The sequence below is a fragment of the Trematomus bernacchii genome, unplaced genomic scaffold (genome assembly GCF_902827165.1).
Source record: "Trematomus bernacchii unplaced genomic scaffold, fTreBer1.1, whole genome shotgun sequence".
Classification (NCBI taxonomy): Eukaryota; Metazoa; Chordata; class Actinopteri; order Perciformes; family Nototheniidae; genus Trematomus; species Trematomus bernacchii.
Genome location: NW_022987840.1, coordinates 1,976,624 through 1,996,627, shown reverse-complemented (window position 1 = coordinate 1,996,627; position 20,004 = coordinate 1,976,624). Strand labels below are relative to the sequence as shown.

The window sequence follows — 20,004 nt, the reverse complement described above, 5'->3', positions numbered from 1 at the left end:
GATTAGAGGAACAGTATAGCATGCAGGACGTAATTGTTTTTTACAAACAATAGTTTACGGTGTACAAGCCATGTTGAATTGAGTTTTCCTTCAAGCCTTAAACTAGACCTATTCTCTTCATTCAATTAATTATATTGTTCTATTGTTGTTCCCACTGTTAGCTGCTGCTGATATAGAACTGGGATTGTATCTATCCATCTTTCCATCCCTCTATCCATCCTCTATCCATCTGCAGTACAGTATCCATAATTCACAAATCATTAGTTTTGTAACCAAATCAGATATTTACATTAGAAAATAACGACCTATATGGCATTGGTTAATATCACGAACATCTCCTGATTTAATTGCTCTGACTCAAATCTAATTAATGGTAAATATTAAGTATTTACAAACAAACCATACACTGTAAGTATCTAATGCTGGGCTTTGATTTGCTGACTCATTAATCAGTCCTGGCTTTCCAGTGCATGCCCGTTCATCTTTCTCCATCTTTCATCTGAGGCAGATCTGCAGTCAGTTAATCCCCAACTGTATTTATTGTATGAATGTCCAAACACTATAAATCAGCAAATAGGGCTTTGTTCCTTATGCCCTCAGCAGAAATAAAGCATGAATTGGTTATTTGGGGAATAATGAAACATCTGTATGAGTCAAAGATGGAACAATACATCAGCTTATATGAAAATAATTATCGCAGACATACAGCCCATTTTGCAAGGAGTAGACCCAATGGATGCATGTGCTCTATGTTCCTGAACGAGGAGGTTTGCTGACATGATGCAATAGTGAAACAAACTGCCAAATGATATGGATGTATGTGTACATTCATGTCAGGTTTGCTGTGAGTTTCTCAGCTTCCTGTCATCTGTGTCTGACTGGCTTCTAGCTTTCATATATGGTGATTTTCTCACCATGAGTCTTTTAAAGAAAATTAGATCCATCTCAAAGCAACAGCTTTTCACACTTCTTTCTAATACCAGATGCAGCGTATAGTGAAAGAGACGTACATGTTTACAAATGGCCTATTAAAACTTATCCATACATATAAAGTGTCTTCCTATGGTTTTATGTTACCTGCATTTAGGACTTTATGCATTGGTGTTGTAATCTGTTGACACTCTACCCAGTTTACCCACAACTTCTATGCATGTGGGCAATGTTCTCACTGTCTTTACAGGCCTCTCTGGTCTGACAGTATTCCTTTTCGGCAATTGAATAACACCTGCTTATCAGCAACACAGCCTGTCATTCTCCCTCATTCTGTTTCATTTATCTCCAAAACCCGAGCACCGGAGCCCATATGGCTCCACCTGAACCTCACTCCCCCCCTGTACCCCCACCTCTGTCCCTTAGTTATTATGCCCGCCTGTCCCCCTGTGGACTGTTTTCTCTGAGTACTGCAGCAACACCGAACTGGCTATAAATCACATTGCATTATCACCGCGCCGTGCTTCGCCTCGCGCTCTGCCCGCCCATCGCGCGCCTCCGATTGGCCGCTGAGGCTCCTTGGCCAGCCTCCCCAAACGGGACATCGGTGCAATCGTACATCCCGCCTCCTTCCTTGGGGCCGGTGATTGGGAGAAAGGGGCTCTCCTTGAACTGTCAATCATGCTCTTTCTTGTGCGCCTCGCATTCACTGCTGCTCCCTGCGACGCGCTGAGTGCGGAGCGACGAGACGCGCTGCATACCAACAGAGACACACGGGAGCAGGCTAATTAAGCTCAAGTGGAGACTTGCGACTGGTCAGGACGCACAGACCCCATCCTGTTCTCTGACAAAAAACATATTCCTGTCAATTCATTGGACACTTTACATGTCACCTTTTCTTCCCATGCATTTTCTCAAACATTTTTCTCCAAGGCACTGAGAGCCAAACTAAGTGTGTGGGATATTTGTTTTTCTCCCCTGCTTTGGTCATTTCTGGTTGTCAGAGTCTACACAGGAGAAGACAAACAGCTCTCTTCGCCTCTATCTCTGACGCGGGTCATCAGAAGGAAAAAGTCAAGTGGATAAGACTGGTGTTTTCGTCCAGTCACATGTAGAAGCGTTGGACTATTGCAATAGACATTCATTACTGGGTCGTTTTTTTACACCGATTTCCCCGCAACGGCAACATAAAGGAGGAATACCAAGGCATTTGGCTGCAAAAACAAGCAGAAAATCAATCAGAACTCCATCATGGGCTGCCCCCTCTTGCGGAACGCGTTTGCTGGCTTGATCCTGGTGCTGCTGTCGAAAGGTAAGTTCTTACGAGCTACTTTAGCGATGTGCTCACGTTTCTGTGTTGATGCGCCTCTACGCATGTATCTTCGCCTTTCATTTTCGGAAAACGGTTGTGGAGGTGAATACTAATGATGATGATGAAGGGGGGGTCTACCTGCCCGTGAATCACGCGTGTCTGCTGTACCACTGCGCTTCAGTTTTCCATTTGCTCACGCAGAGATAGACAGAAATGTAGAGAAAGAGATGTTGTGTGTGTGTGTGTGTGTGTGTGTGTGTGTGTGTGTGTGTGTGTGTGCGCGTGCATGCGTCTGTGTGTGCGTGAGAGCGAGCGCACAGCACCAGGTTCATCTCCAAGCCAACCTCGTGGTTTCAGTGTAAGCAACGAGTGATGCATGTTAAGATGTTTACTATGAAAAAATAGGCTCCCACCCCCCAGTCCTCAGTGAACATTCCTTTACGTGACTTGAATGGGGCTGCTTTCCCACGTACACGACGCACCACCAGTGCAAAGAGGGGGAGGGGGGGGGGGGGGGGTGTTGGTGGTGGGCTTCATGTAAGTATGGGTAGAAGCAATGCAGAGAGACTCAGGAGGGAAAGACAGTGTTTTGTTCTCTCTCTTCAAAACCAAGGTCGAGAGACAGAGAGAGATAAATGGAAAATATGGACAGTTGTGGGAGTTGGGGGGGAGGGGGGGTCTAAGGGGGTCAAACATGCACTGGGTAGTGAAGCCTGAATTTGTCTCTTTTATTCCTGCCTTAAATCATCTTCCCTACAGCACAGCAAAGGAGACAAACGCTCTTCATTGATTTTCTCTTTTACAACATCTACATAACTTTCTCCAGAGAAGATGTCCTTTTAAACTGCTTCATTATGTATGACACAAACAGAGTTGTGTTGTTGTTGTCTTCAGGGATTACTGACCAGGGAATACTTAAAACCCACCTGCATTTGTTCATCATTTCCTCCTCTAATATCCTCACCATGCTTTGGGATGTCCCACCATATATTAGTTGTGCATGCCATTCTCATCATGTTTTCTAATTTCCTTTTGCCTATCTAGCATGAACACATAGGCTACACAAATACACACACCTGGCTCAATTAGACATGCCTTCATCCTGTGGGAAATCAGTATATAAATAAATTACTCCTGCCGTTAATAACAATAATTGATGTGTCAGTGCAATAAGATGTGAGGTTAACAACGTGCAGATGCAGACGGTTTGTAGCCTCCTGCTCCTGAGCTACTTGTGGGCAGGGGAGCCCAGCTGGTCACGGTTGGCTTGCCACAGCAAGCCCCTTCTCCACAACAGGCAGAGAGCAGACGGGCAGCCCTGCAGGACACACACACACACACACACACACACACACACACACACACACACACACACACACACACACACACACACACACACACACACACACACACACACACACACACACACACACACACACACACACACACACACACACACACACAATGTCTCCAGCAGCGCACAGACCAACCCTACAACCACACTGAGTCTCATTTCAGCTTTCAGCCCTCTGCATTTGTAACCTGTGGGTTTTTGCAATGTGAAGGTGTGACCAATCATTAAGCAGCAGTTGAGGAATGATTGGTTATTGATGTGAGTTGTGCACATTGCAGCACATGTGAATCAAATTTGGAGTGGGATCCCTCCTGCTGTAAGTCCACAACACGTCCGTATTTTAAGGTAGAAAGCATGCGTTATAAAGGAAGTACATGACTGTTAAAAGGGCACTGTCCACTGCTTGATAAATCATGCAGCAGTGAAATTATCCTTTGTATCTGTGCCTCTAAGAGTCAGGCCAGTGTGGTAAGTGGTTGCTTTAAGGCTCTACCACCATTGTGAAGAAAATTGTGTGTGTTCTTTATGCTCGGTAAATGACAAAAACACAAAATCCCATTATTTTATCCCCATAACATGTTTTTCCATCTTGACAGTGATAATCACGCAACTTCACATTATGCACAACAAATAATGATTAAGAGGGAGCCCAATTGTATCTCTCATACCCCCCAGGAACACAAAGTAAAATGTCTTTCAGACCTGTACACTCACTACCAGGTTGAAAAAGGGATTTTTCTTTTGCTGCCAAACAGAATTAGGCTATTCAAGGTTTCCTGCTGGCTTGGTGTGCGAGTGTACAAACCAGTTCATGAGATACTGTCACGCTTTTCCCCTCCACAGTTATTCTCCTTTTTCTCTCTCATTTTCCAGGAAACTCTAAAATACAGCAGAATATTTGTGCATTTCCGGCACAGAAGCTGTCTGTAATTAATCAAAACCTTCTTTACCTACGAGACGAGACACCGTGAGGCTGATTAAACGTTAAGACTGGGAGTGTGTGTACACACACACCTCCACACGAAATTAAACAATTTACCCTCTGCTCAAAGGATTTCTGTTATGACAGAAACCTGCATGATTGGATAATAAGAATCATGCTGTCATTGATTCGGTGAGAAGTGAAGATGACAAGAGAAATTGCTTCTGCTAACAGGGCTACATACAGTAGGTCACAGCAGAGGACGTTTAAGGTTATATATCAAAGGATACTATATCAACGCTACATTTAGATATTAAAGAAACTGATTTCTGCCTTACAGATATCCATTCACGGTATATTTTCAGAAAAAAGCAACTGTGTAAAGTACATGTATGTCACTCATGTTCAAACAGTCTAACAGATGGGTCTTCCCACCAACATGCGCTGCTGTGATGGAGGTTCTTCTAAGAGGAAGTGTACAAGGCAGGAACACAGGTGAAAACAGGTGGGGTCATACTGTAGCTCGCCATCCTTCTTGTTTTAGCAACATATGGGGGCCAAGTGGGGTCAATGCACATTGCACATGTTAGCACGTAGCCACTCTCTTTCGTCCCTACCCCCTCACACACACAGATACACACACACTCGGCTGGATCACCAGTCTTGGCTTGGAGATGAAGAGAAAGGAGATGCCAGCATCAACAGATGCCTTGCGCTCCTATTCTGGAGGGGACTCTGCTTTTTCTCCCTCCCTTTGAAATCCATGGTTTCTGTGTGCTGTTGTTTTCCATGTTTGGCTTACAAATGCTCTACCATTTTGGCAGGTTTAATTTATCTGCAAGTGTTGGAGTGAGAGGGCCTGGATTTTGCCTCAAGAGCCTGAGGGACAAGGGTTGGAGGTTTATCCAGTCTGGAGTGGGTCTGTGGTCTGAATGTTTCTCCCTTGGGTTTCCCTTTTTCTTTTTCTCTTGCTGCTCTGTGGTGGCCTGTGCTGCTGCGCATTCGAGACTTTCCTCTGAATCTATGTCTTGCACATCCAAGATAGCACTATAAGAAAAGCTAGCTGTGTTTTGAACTAGGACTGCAAAGTCAGGTGCTGATGGAAAATATGTGGTGTTGTATGGAAACATTATCAACCTGATACCGCTGGCTGAATAAAACATGGCATACTGAAGAAGAGTTCTGAGATTAATGTTATTTTCTATATTCCAGTGTTGTTGGGTATAGTAAAGTAGGGAAATGATGTTATGGTGAATGGCATTAGAGTGAGAACAATCTTGACGTTTTCTATTATAAAAGTAACAAAAACATTTGAAAAATGTAGTTCTTGAAAAGTTCACTTCAATTAACTGATTTAAATAACTAAGATGTCATACCGAACCAACACTGACATTATTCTCATTGAATTTCAGGATCCACATCAAGGCCTGTAAACAAAAAACAGTCCCTTTCAGTCTTTATTTCCCAGCATTTGGCTTGCAGCATGGATAAACAGACACACCAGAGCAGACTTATCCATCAGTAAAATAGATTAAAAAGAGGAAATGTGATTTACAAAGAGTAACACAATAAAAATACATTGCTGGAAGTAAAGATACATTAGTTAACAAAACAATACGAAAACTGTACAATCTGGGTCTTTTTGTTAACTACAAATGTTGCAAAAATAAGTGAGCTCCAAAAAAGAAAATGTCAATCCATTGCACCTGGCTCTGAGTAATCTATATCTCCATCCTGAAGGTAGGAGTAAACTGTTCATTTAAGGGCTGGCAGATATCAGTGGCAATACTACAAGACCCAAACAGATGGAATGTTGAGTTGAATTCATTAGTGCCCTCATACTGTGGGTTTTGCAGCATTTCCAATTACAGGTTAGACAGAGATGAATAACCCCTGAGCTGGTGACCCCTTGACCTGCCAGGCTGAAGCTGAACTCTGCATCTATAGAGTTAGCCGTATCTGGCCAGACTGGGGACTGAGAGGTCACAGGTTCAAATCCTTCGAGGATGGTTAGCCAACGCAGGCACGCCACCTCCTCGCTGCCCTTGAGATTACACCTGTCAGTTTTGATAAACACTTCAGCTGGGCCTCTCATATTGGTTTGGGGGGTTGGCAATTACGCTGAGTGTCGTGCCATAAATAATGATTACAGTATGGCTTGTTTGCAATTATAATTACAGTTATAATATATGGAGTTCAGTGTAATGGAAAGGAACTGGGACAGCTCTCAGCTCGGGACAGGTAGTTACTGTGTTTAATTGCTGTAGTCATTTGCTTCGTTACAACCTCCCGTCGTCCTCCCCATGTCCCAGTCCCAAAGACATGCGTTGGCTGTGTGTTCTCACTGTAACAAATGTAAAAAGGCTATGTTTTATTTAGTGCAGAGGGAGGATCATTCAAGAGGGAGCAGAGTGGCTGTAGAAGCAGATATGAGTGGTGACTCGTGTCTCACATCAACCATCGCCCACGTAGGCACACACACACACATACACACACACACACACACACACACACACACACACACACATACACACACACACACACACACACATACACACACACACACACACACACACACACACACACACACACACATACACACACACACACACACACACACACACACACACACACACACACACACACACAGAAATAAACGTATGCATGCATACACTTTAGAATAGCTCCTGTACATTGGCCACTTGGAAGATAAATTCCAACAATTCCCCCTATAAAGGTGCAAGCGGTAAATCAATGGAAAGCCAATGGAGGGAGACAATTGGACGTATTTATATATACACACACATCAGCATGGATATTAATAACACTTATTGATCTCTTTTCAATAGTGTTCATATAGAGAAAATCCAATTTGAGTCTCAGCAAGCTGCACATCTCCTCCCTTTGGTTCTCAAGGCTTCAGTCCACACTGCAGATTGAGCTATGGGGAGAAACAGAGATGTGTCTTTGCTTGGTTGATGTGCAGATGTTTAAGAGAATGAATGCTGTTAGAGGGGGAGAGAATGTCGTGTGCTTTTTTTCTCTCTATTCCTCTTCCTTCTAGTCTTTTTTTGTGCCAGGGAGTTAGCATCATTGGAAACACAATTCAGATTAGTGCAGGCGGTTCGTCCTAGGGGATCCGGGAGGGACGAGGGTCCTGCTTCTCTCCCTGTCCTCATTACCAAAAGACAAGGAGCTCGCCGGCAAATCAATGGAAAAGGCTTAAGCACTAATGCAGGCCATGCCTGGTGATGGAACTTAGCTTTTGTGTGGGTTTTTTGTGCCTCAGTGTGTGTAGTGTTTATGTGTGTGATCCTTCCCTTGTGTGCATGTGTGTGTGGAAGTTTAATCATGTGCTACAGCAGAAGGCTGGAGAAAAACATTAGTTTCAAATGACTGCTGAATGGCTCGCCGTTAGAGTAACCTCAAAACTCCCGGTTAACTGCGCTGATATTTACCACGGGGACATCCGATAGCATGGAAGCCCTTTAATTACGCAGTGATAACGTCAGATCCATCAGCGAATCCATTTAGTCCAGTACTAACCCTGTTACTGTTGTAATTATAATTGCTCAGGGCATTGTTTCCATGACTACTACTACTTCAATAGCCTGCAGTTGTGTACAACTTCCTTAACGCTGTGAAAAAAAAGAGCAGCACCTTGGTGTTTCCTATCAACAAACCCTGAAGCCGACCAACATCAAAACAATCCACCTGTCTCACGGCTCAATCTGCGCCACATCTGTTCTGTAGCTGATGCTGTTGTTCTCACATATGCCTTCACATTTTCCTCGCGTCTCTTCTTTTGTTTACACAGGTAAAACTCCTGGGCGCAACAAATGATGAATAATGGTTTTGTGTTGTGAATGTTCAGCCCCTCCAACGCCTCTGACATGTAAAGGTGCCGGAGATGTTGCTGGGTCTGTTCAGAAGGGGAAAGCAGGGCAAGAAGGGAGAGAGGGAAATAAATAAAACTGTGGAAAACAGATCAATAAATATTTTAGCAGCTACTCCCTTCACAGACCTGAAGCCATAAGGGGTGGGGAGAGATAGAGGGATGGATAAAGTGCTGGAAAAGGAGAAAGAGAACAGGGGTAATTGTGTTCCAGACTCTCATTCACAGTGGGCGAGAAAGATGAGGCTGAAAGAGAGAGGCAGAGAATGGGGATAATTGTGCCCCGGACTTTAATAGACAGAGAGCGAAGGCATGAGTGAGGGGTGGAGACGCGACACAGGGTGTGCTAACGAGCCCCACATACCAGCATTGTCTCCTATGGGAACAAGAAAAGGCATATGAGAGGCCGGGTCCCTGGACTTTGGCACTACATAATAGCGACTCTAAGAATCTCACCCTCTCTTCCTGACTCTCACTATCATTTTAATTCCTGTCAGGAGTTCGCGACCAGCCGTGTGGGTGTGTAGTTTGTGCAGCGCGCAGTTCTCAATGATAATGAACTGGTCAGCAGCTCAGACTTGTTGCTGCTGCAGGCGTGGCCCGTGTCAATGCCACCTTGCTTCAATCATTAGCTTACATGTTCTCACGTTGCTGTGAAATGTGCACACACAAGTCACGTATTACATGCTGGGTGCATGGTGGGGAATATGTGTTTAATGAAGGGAGTGAAAAGCAGTGGGGGGGAAAGACAGAGAGAGCTTATGAGGGTGGACAGGCTGGAGAGATTGAGGAGTTATGAAAAAATGATTGAAGGAGGGCTGCTGGGAGGAAGCGAGGGAAGAGACAGATGGCGTGAGGGAGGAAGGGGAGGGGGGATTCAAAGACCCGCAACAGGCAGTGATCGAGATGGATTGATTCTGCAGGCAGATGATTAGTTGGAATAAAAAACATGGCAGGTTTATCTTGCCAATGAAAACTGTGATTCTGTGATATTGTTGCGAGTGGGAGTTTTCAAATTTTTCGGGGTCACTTGTTGTGTGATATTGCGGCGTTAAGAAGCTGGTGCTAATGTGATATGCCACTGGTTAGGGAGTCATTTCAGCGAGGCAGCACACCTCTAATAAGACGCTCATGCTGTGGGCCCACATCATAATGAGTGGTTTGGAGCTTGTCAGGAATCCACTGGTTATGTAAAATATTATATTTAGACTCTCTTTAAATTGTCAGCACACATAGCAATCAAATACTAACATTACATGTTTCTGTTGTGATTTGGAAAGCTACATAATTAGATAAACAAACCAAAGCCGATGCCCAGAAGTAGTGCTTGGCGAAGTCGGGGCTATACTCTTTTAGCTTATGCTGCGATGAAAAAGGTATGCTACAAAATTCTCCTGTCATTTAATCCCAACACATTGCTCCAGCTGGAAAGTTGCCGGTGGGATTTTCTTATAAGAAAATGTCCACGTTAGCACGACATACTGACAGTAAGACTCAGTTAAGCAGAATTTCACCAAGGATTTGGCTGTGACAGCACGTAAATGGACTTACAGCAAATGTTCCACTGTGGCTTTGATTCTTTTCCTTTGGGTATCAGGTGTTTCAAATGGCTGCACGCATTCTAAAGTAAGAGATCACAGGAATGGTTTTTGGTACATAACATATTTATGATATTGTGAGGCTGTTGTGATAATTGGTTGTTAGGTGAGATTTCATCAAACATTTGTCCTGCAATAGGCGATTAATTGGGTTTGAGAAAAGACGCTTCTGTGTTATTGTGTTGCTATATTTCACTAATTAGATGTGGGGTTGGATAGCGCTACAAGCCAGGGCTTTTCTTCCCAGATATTTTTGTAATGCAGTGAGTGGAATGCCATTAGTGCTTGGACCTGCATGTGTGCAGTTGTGAGCACAGAATTCGGCTTGCGACGTTATTTAAAATATTTCAAGGATATGGTGTGATTTTACAATTTGTTTCAATCACGTTGCATCCCTTTATCCATTGAGTGATGTGGATGAATAGTGCTAGACTCATTTGTTGTGTAATTTCATCTTAAAACATATTTTTCTTTAGTGTGTTCAAGGCTGTGGTTTGCTTTAAAAACACATTTATTATTATTATTTTTTTTTTTTTTTACTTTCCTTTGCAGCACAATCAATTGAAGCAATTTGGCCAAATTTGATTAATTAATATGCATTATATCATTCCAGAAATAAAAGTCAAATGTCCAATTAAATGTCCTAATCATTCTGTCCTTGTTGAGTTGCTGTTCTCTCCTTGCTGCAGCAGTCATTCCAGTAATAGAGTAATAGTAAATAGTAATAGTAAATAGTAAATGAATCGGTACAGAAAGTGTTCTGGGTTAATGGTATTTTTTAAAGCACTGATCAAATACTCCACGGGTTGTGCCCATAAAACACCATTTTTAGAAAACCTCTATTTAGAAATGACTTGGTGAAATCATTTTGTCACAGCAGCAAAACGTCAGTCTCTTTTCACGTCAGCGGGTACTGACTGTATCGATGTGACCTTTATCTGGCCAGCAGACCTCCAGTTCCATTAAGAAATAATGAAGGTGTCAGAAAAGGGCAATTAGCTGCTTAATGTTGGGCAACAGTACTCTAATACAACAAATTGTTGCTGACAAGTCAATATCTATACCTGACAACAATGGCTGCACTTTGAGACATATGGGAATTGTTGACATTAAATAAATGGATTTGTTGATTTATCATCCGCCGAAATTGTTTTACAACCCATTATGCTGCGATCGACTAGAAAATACAGTGAGGGAGATGCATTTAAACAGTACTATAAATAACAAAACTAGGCATATACATGAGATATGATGTGATGAGAGGCCACCAATACAAAGTAAAATATAAGAATAATATAACAATAAAAAAAATAAAAAGAGTTTGAGCAAAACAACAAAATATAATCTGGCTGATGTCAGAGCAGAAACCACAGTATTAAAGATTCAAATCAGATATTAACTGAAGCATTGAAGATAATTACCCAATTCATCACTTGTTTTTAAGCCTCATGTTGACTTATTTATCGTAAATATCTGCTTTGTCAAACCTGCAGTTACCTTTGTTTGTTATTCGGGGTCTGACAGCTGTAATCAGAATTGATCTGTGTGCTGCAGGGAGGCAGCTAAATCAGACATGACAAATGCAGGGCAGACAGTGCAGGTGTTTTCTCAATCAGCCCGGCGTGATTGATCCTCTCTTGAATCCATCATGATCAAGTCTTATTGACATTCGGGTTCTATTAAGATTTGTATTTCATTTTTTGACGGGAGATAGAAAAGAGAGATAGCAGCCGATCGATTACAGTGTGCAAAAAAGTTTGAGCAAAGAACTGCATTTCAATTCCGCCCTACAGAGGATTTAAAAATCCCAAAATGTTGAAATGTTTCTGCTGGCGTGATTGATTTTCCTTTTAATTACATTTTTTACCGGACTGGTTTTGTGTGGTAAATTAATGTGAAGCGTTATGATGGTAAGGGAAGACTAGCCTTCAGGTTTAATACCTTCAAGCACTTAGAGCAAGAACATTACATGTGTAATGGATAGCACTTGATTAAAGGATGTTATGCCTCTTACATTTTCAAAGTGCTGAATATAATGCACCTGAGAAAATATGTTTATTATCATCTTCTGAATAAGAAGAAGTCTTTTAATACTGGTTTTCTTCTCTCTACATTACAGCAAGGTCTGTATCCTTAAGTATATAGAAGTCCCTTGATCGCATTTGGACAGTGCAGTTTGATGTGAGGTAATTATTCGATTTCTTAAAGCAGGGACTTGAAGTGGACTGTCAGGGCTGAACGCAAAGAAGACGCACCACAAGTTGTCAGGCCATACAGTATAGTGAAAAAGTCTTTGAAATGCGTGCCTTGGAAACTACAATATTTCAATTCAGAGGACAGTAATTACTCTGTCAAACATAGAAGTGGATATAATTGCATTAGAGTAGAGCCACATTTATCATAATGTAGAACCCAGCCAGTTTGTGTTGTATAAATGATGCTTTGGTGCTCAGCCCCGGGGACCCCCTGGCCATCTGACTGTGCCCACTCACCCGTTACTACCACTTCCTGCTTTCAGCTCACACGTAAAGACACAAGCGCTCGCTCAACCTAAGGCCATCTGTTTTCTTTTTCTGGGGTAACTTCAAGCCAGCAGGGACATGGACATATGTAATAAAATTAAAATCAGACTTGTCAGCGATCTGGGTATGGCCTTATTAACTAGGGAACACCACATCTTCACCACTGATAAGTAATTAAAGATGTTCCCCCAGTCCGCTGAGCTGCCCGCTGTAACGTTCTCCCTCTGGAAGATAATTGGAATGATATGGATAACTTGAATCATGCCAGTATATCATGTATATAGTATATAACAGCAGGTGTTGGTGAATAAAATACATGAGGCTCAAATCACTCTAGGGCAGGGCAATCTAGCTGTTTCAAAACTACAATTATTTTGCAATATTTCTTCCCATATATATATTACTTAATGTGGCACATTTATGTCATTGTTGTTTTATTTTCAAAAAACACATTTTGTAAAATCAGAACATATGAACAATTTCTCATGGTCCAATTCCATCCAAAGGTTGGCATGCAGTAACTTGAATTATTTCCAAGTCTTACGTCACTCGCATACAAAAACAGCAATGATGATGGAGACTGTCCTTTAAAAAAACACAGGAATTAGCTTTACAAATTAAAAGTTAGATTTGAAGATGATTTCTTAGATGTCTCATTTTTACGTCATACATTTTGTTAACAACTAGTCAAATGTATATTTTCATGGATTCTTTGTAAGCATGTGATTGCAAGAATAGCATTTCGTTCTGTGTAATGATTATTTTTCCAACTGGATTATACCACTTGAGGGCTGCTAGCGTGGCACAGAGGAAAAAATCATGCCAACCATTTCAAAGACACAGGTACAGTACGATCCCTTGTTGCTGTGATTCAGGCTTGGCACTCCTTCGAACAGATTTTATTATTGCTGATAGGAAGCCAGTGAAGGATGCACATGAGTTGGAGACCACACATTGTCGACACTTTCTATATAGACAAGAGTTACTTTGCAGTGACTTCTATAACCATAGAACAAGGGGAATTTGCCATTTCAAAAACAGCATAAATTATATTTTACAAGTGTATATTATTTCAAAGGGAGACATGGGGAACACACTGCTGAGGTTAGTGTGCCTTTGAACAGATTCTGGAGAATTGATGAATCCTGTTTGAGGGAAGTTGAGCATCTGTAATGGCAGGTAAGGAAGTGAAGGTTAAAAATTCTGCATTAGGAGGAAATTGGCGATGCTGGAAAGGGTAAGGCCACTCTTGGCACTTTGCACAAAGGATGGATGAGTCAGATAGAGTTGGTTTACTTGGAAGCACAACATAAAGAGGGCTGTGTCTGGCTGTGGTTGGTTGTTTTATTTATTAGCTCTGCCAGGTTGGTTGCAACATTCATTTCATGCCTGTGTTACTCCACCTGCGTCTTCGGCTGGCGCATGCTGATATTAAACAGGTTTATAATCGAGAACACTTGCTTTCCCTCAACCTGCAGAATAAAAAATTAATAAAGCATGTGGTATTAATTGTAATTACAAGTGATTAATGCTATGTTTAATATGTTCGTGTTGGCTTTAAGCTTTTGATCTTTTGCACAATCTTGCCTTTTGATCTAACAGTCTCTTTTCAGATGCTCTGGGTTGTATCTTTGAATACAGATGTGCTTAGATATAAACACAAAAACCAGATTTTTCACAACTAAAAGGTGACAAACAAACTCAGCAGCATGCACTAATGTTAGCTAACATCATGTTCCCTGCCGTGTTAGCTTGATTTCTCACCAGCGTTCTTTGAAGTTACTCATCCTAATGTCAATCACCTCTGAGTCACTGATTGACTGAAGGTGTTAAAATGAAAACAAATATATTTGATGACTAAGTGTATTGAATATGACAGCCTCCGCTTCCAAAATAAGACACAAAAAACATCTCAGTGTTTGATTAAATGTTACAAACAAATCAAGAGGCAGACATGTCACATGCTCAAAAAATGAAAATGACTAGCGACAACCCAAACTGAAGTGTGGTGTAGTCTAGTGGCTCGAGGTAAGAGAGGAGAGGAGTAAAGTGGAGTCTGACCTCTTGACCAATTAATGAGGATCGGTTTGGAGGGAAGGAGAGGCTCTCAGGCGCAAGCTACTTCTCTCATATTGAAAACAAACCCTAAACAAAGACATAAGACCCTCCTCAATCATAAAAAAATAAGTCCCCAAAGTAAGTCTTGTTTCCAAAAATAAGAGTTTAATCCTTAGATTTGAATCTCCACTTGGACTCTTTCTGTTTCTGCAACAGGATGACCCACCTGTCCAAAAATGGTCTGAGTCCATGACACAGGTGCTCAATCCTCATGGTCTGTTTAAACCTAATGGGAGAACAGCTCTACCAATGCACTTTTTTTTCCTTCCCATTTGTTCTCCATATCAAACCGACAGCCACTACTAAAAGATTCATGCATGTGGACTTTGGGTCATTAAAGAATGATCCACAGCAAAGCTGTTTCTTCACCCTCATAATGAAATCCAATATTCATGAAATGGATTTTCCTCTCTGCTCTCCCACTCACTCTATTCACAGATGTGTGTTTGCTGGTGTATTTAGTCTGTGTTTGCACAGGCTTGTTAGGCTAGCACGGGTTAATGGTATCCTAAAGGCGCATTTTCCAGCCACCTAGTTAATTACACAGGGTTGACGGATGACCTTGCCATACATTACCTGTGTAAAGCAACGCAGAGTAAGGCCATATCTCTTCCTTTCTAAGATTGGGGTCAGAGTGAAGACCAGTTAATCAAAGCTTTGCTGATCCACGTACGGCACTCACCTTACAGAGCTTCCAGTTAGAGGAAGCAAGACAATATAATCAGATTGGTACATGTGTATTTGAAACCTGTGCTATGGAAATGTTGACATTTAAATTATACAAAAAAATGTCATAGCTCATCTTTTTGTAATCCTGCTGGTTCAAGGGTAGTATAGAAGTAATGCAACATGTTTCACAATGAATACAACACGATGCACTACAATGTGCTTTGCAAAGTATAAAAAAGAACGATGACATATTGGTGACTGGGTTTCTTACCAAGTTTTTATATTGGTACTTCTAAATACATTGCTTATATTGCACTCTGAGCTGTAAGGTTATATATTATGTTTAAAGGATATTAGTCCTCCTCACACCTATACTGGTGTGGCTGCAGTTTATGAAAACATGGTTGCCCGCAGTAGAATTTGATTTCCTGCATGTATGAGGACAACAAAATATGCAACACAACTCAGACGTTAACAGACATGTGATCCTCCCAACTCATAACACTCGATATCCCCAATCCATTAAACACAATGGAACAAGCCTCCAGTAATACCAAGGGACCCGAGTAAAAATCCCTCTTCTAATCAGCCTGTAATGCACTCTGTTACTCATTGTGTCTTAGATCAGACCACTAGATGGCATTACCTTAAAGTGGACCTATCATGCTATATTTGAATGATATATTGTAGGGCCATACCTATATAAGGTATATTTATACGTTTTCTTTTTCAAAATACCAAACAGATCATGCATTTTAGCCATGCCTCATTTCGCTCTATTTTGCTTTCCTCCACCCTGTCTTTGCATGCGCTGCAGCTGACCACGCCCCCCTGCAAAGGAGGGGGCCGAGTTACGAGCGTCGTGTTACCATGCTGTTACCATGCCACGGCAACCTCTCATTCCCCTGATAGGTCAGCTCCTCCGTCCTGACGTCAGAGAAATGTTCAAATCTGGATCAGTTTTTATCAGATCCGTTGCAGCCCCGTTTTTAGAGATTTGGGTATGGAGGAAAAGAGAGAGGGTTGTGTTTTCTGACACTTGGTGAGTTCCCTGGAACACCGGGGACACATATTCATGTATAAAAGACGTACAAAAGTGCATTTTGCATGATAGGTCCCCTTTAAACATTTAACATTTGTTTTGCCCTTGGGCTAAACAATCGCAGGCAGAACTTTTTAATAAACGTGAAATTATTTTTCCATGTTGCCTTTTTCAATTTTTTAAGTTTTTCCCCACCTTTGCTGGCCTTCATTGATGCCGGTTACCTCCCCCTGGGGCTTGATAGTGGACAGCTCATCAGTATGGGTGACAAGAGTTTGGGTCAGACCTTCACCGACTGTGGGAAATACGTTTTTTGGAAATACATGATTTGTTTCTGTATGTGTAACATGGCTGTGTAGCCACTAATTGCATTTTTAGTGTAGGCAGTCATACTAGATTTGAAATAAAAGCACATGAGTGACACCAGTGTTGATACCCCAGGGTCATATTGTTGGTTGAATATTCATGAGTCATATAGAGGAGAGGGTTTTAAAGTGCATGAAACCAAAGGGAAAGATGTGATGCTAAACCGCCTTCCTGCTATACTGGATTATGGTACTTTATGTAAAATCTGGAATCTCTGTGATTAAAATTGTGCCAACAAAATACCACTATCATCACTGGCATCAGTAGCAATTTTAATCAAGTCATCTTTTGTTGTCATATCATCAAGACATGCCACGTTTGATCCTCACCACCTTCATTATGATAACCACCAGCACTGTTTCATCACACTGATAATCAGCCAGATCTTTCCTCCCCATCTTCTCACTTTTATCTCCGTCTTTATCATTGTTGCTAATTCCCAGCATCACACTCGGCTCTGTGCAGCACAATAGTGTTTTGTTGTCATAGCGAGTCACTGTGTTTTTATTTTTTACCACAATTACATACTCCACTGAAGCAAAGGAGGTAATCCCTTCTCTCGCTGTCTTTGATTATATTTCATTGCACTCATTCTTCATCCGAACACCCCTAAGCCCTCCCTCCACCCTGACCAGTCGCTCTCCTGTGGAGTCTGCAGCCCCCCCCCCCAGATGTTGACATCTGTCTTGGCTTGTTTTTTACTCCAAGTCCCGCTCACACTTCCATCTATCTGTCTTCCTTTAACCTGTGTCCTTGTTTTTCTCTCTCAGTTTCTCTTGAGGAGTCTCTTTCTCATCCTTTGGGGGTCCCTCTCTCAACCCATCTGCTCCCCATTTATTTTCCATTCAATTTGCCCCCATCTCCTCACTTTTATGTGCTGGACTTCTGTTGCTCTTCCCATCTCACTGTGTCATAAACTGTGAGATTGCTGTCTAGCACCAGGCGCAGTTTGGGGTGCAGATGGTGCGTAACAGGGGTACGGGTGCTTGAATTGAAGAGGTAGAACATGTTTGATAACCAGGTCTAGTCTCAGTGTGAATCTAAAAATCAAGATGTATGTCAAGAGGGTTGCGGTTGTGTTGCACACAGGAGTAATCATATATGTGTGCAGCATGCGATGATGGCTGCGTCGCGTGTAAAATGTGTTTGACAGAAAAGCACGAGTCACTTCTGTGATGCCAGTGGCTTTGAGTGCAGGAGGTCAACACCGGGTAAGCACTCCTCCCCCTACTGTATAAAGCATGAGTCACCACAGGAAGTGGAAGCCAGCGGAGGGTCCAGTGCAATGTGTTCCCCCCCAGCCCCTGAGGGGACCTCTACCCACAGGAACAAACACCTCATTATCCCCTTCATCGCTATCTCTGTTTCTGTCATCCATACCTCCATTGCTGTCACTGCGAAAGAGAATAAAGTAATCTCCCCCCTCGCTCACACACGGAGCGGGAAGGGGAGCGCTTGTTCCATTAACAAGTGTTTTCTAATTGGCTCTGAGCACTGACAGACAGCCACGCGCTGAACAAGTACAAGAGCTTTCTATAAATACAGTCTAACAGGCTTGCTTTGCCGTACGTGAAGTGTACTGAGAAGAATGCACACCTGCCTTCACACACACGCACACACACACACACACACACACACACACACACACACACACACACACACACACACACACACACACACACACACACACACACACACACACACACCGAGTAAGACAAACAAGTGAATAAATCAGAGTACGAATAAATCGGGAGATCTAGATATGTATTTTCTCCCCCTCTCTTTTCTTTTGCCTCATCCGTTCCTGCCTTCTGCTTGATCTTTCAGTCTCAACAGGAAAAGAGAAATTGAATCAAAAAGTGCTTTTGATATCTCTTCCCTGCTGCAGATAAATAAAATGATCAAACTCTGTCAGCAGGATGACTTCCGCCCCTGTTTCACCCGCCTCCTTCTCCATCTCTCCTCCCCCACCTCCTATCCCACCCCTCTCCTCTGATTGGAATCTGGAAACCCATTTGGTGTCTCGCTCTCAGACCTAACTCAGGCCGTGTCAGGTAGTCTGCGCACGTCCCCCTCTTTGCTTCTCCCCCCTCTCTCCCCCCTTCCCTTTTTTCTCCCTTATTGCTCTCTCCTTTCCTCTTTATCCCCCCGCCGTCTGCTGCAGGCTCTGTGGAGAATTTGCCCAAATTACCTGTCATACTGGCAGCTACGTGTAAATAAGCCCGGAAAGTGTGTCGCTTTCTCAGTGTCCCCCACCCTCATCCTCTCCCCCCCTAGCCTCCCCCCCACCTTAACGCTATCTCGTCTCACTTGAAACAGCCCTTCCCTTCTTTTCAATCCATCACATCTTTCCCCCAGTTTTTTTTTTATAACGCCTTCAACCGCTATCTTTCGTTGCTGTTTATTCTTACTTCTCTCCTTCTCTGTCTCCGCTCGCTCAACTAAGTCTTTGTGATGCTTTCTAGTGGGGGAAATGAGTTTGTTGCCGACTCTAGGAGATATAGCAAGAAGAGAAACACATTGGCTAACTGTCATTTAGCCGCTGGGATAAGGGAATTACAAATTGCTGCCTTTGGTTCACTGTCCTGCTAGCTATGCACAGTTTTGGATGGTGAGGAGTGGTGTGCTCATCTAAAGGCAGGTGTATGTCCGAGAAGATGAAAGGACATGATGGCTAACTTATATGTACCTCATGTTGCGAATGTTCGTCCCATTTACTGTTGTTTTTCATTCTGCGCGTGTACACCTATGATTAAGGGCTCTTGTTTTGGGTTTTTCCAGGTGATCAAGGTGGGGGGAGGGAGAGGTTTGAGTGGGGTCAGGGCCCAGCTCTCAGTTCAATTTCTGCTGAGGAAGGTGTAATCATCTCTCACTCAGGGGTTACAGGTGCAAAGACTGTGATTTGGAGGGAGGGAAGCTAAGGGAGAACCTGGAGGAGGATATTGTAGAGAAGTGGAGAGAGCGATAAGGAGACAGACGGGGAGAGAGGGGGCTCTTAAACGCTGTCCAGGTAACCGAGCTCGTCTCACTTCTTGTAAAAAGAATCGAGGGTCCTCTTTTCTCAAAATTATTAGCCAATGGAGACTTATCGTCCTGATAAATGAAGAGGGTTCTGGGTTATTTCTGGGCTCTTTAAGGAGCCAGTCGGGAGCAAACACTCGTCCTCATTCAAGGACAGTGGCTTTTAAAAGCTGGGCTACCTCATTCATCATAATGCAGTGTCAATTTCATGTCTTTAGACAATTAGTACAGTTCTGGAAATCGCAAGGGTTAGCC

The 20,004-nt window shown here is 42.7% G+C and overlaps 1 protein-coding gene across 1 annotated transcript in view; it reads left to right on the top strand.

Annotated features, from left to right (window-relative positions):
- The first annotated feature begins 1,694 nt into the window (after positions 1 to 1,694).
- The window catches only part of iglon5 (IgLON family member 5), a 94,040-nt gene continuing 75,730 nt past the window's right edge, over positions 1,695 to 20,004 (top strand). The window contains exon 1 of the mRNA XM_034153364.1: positions 1,695 to 2,242. Coding sequence (XP_034009255.1) covers positions 2,182 to 2,242 — 61 coding nt within the window. The 5' untranslated portion in view covers positions 1,695 to 2,181. The remainder of the gene's footprint in view (positions 2,243 to 20,004) is intronic.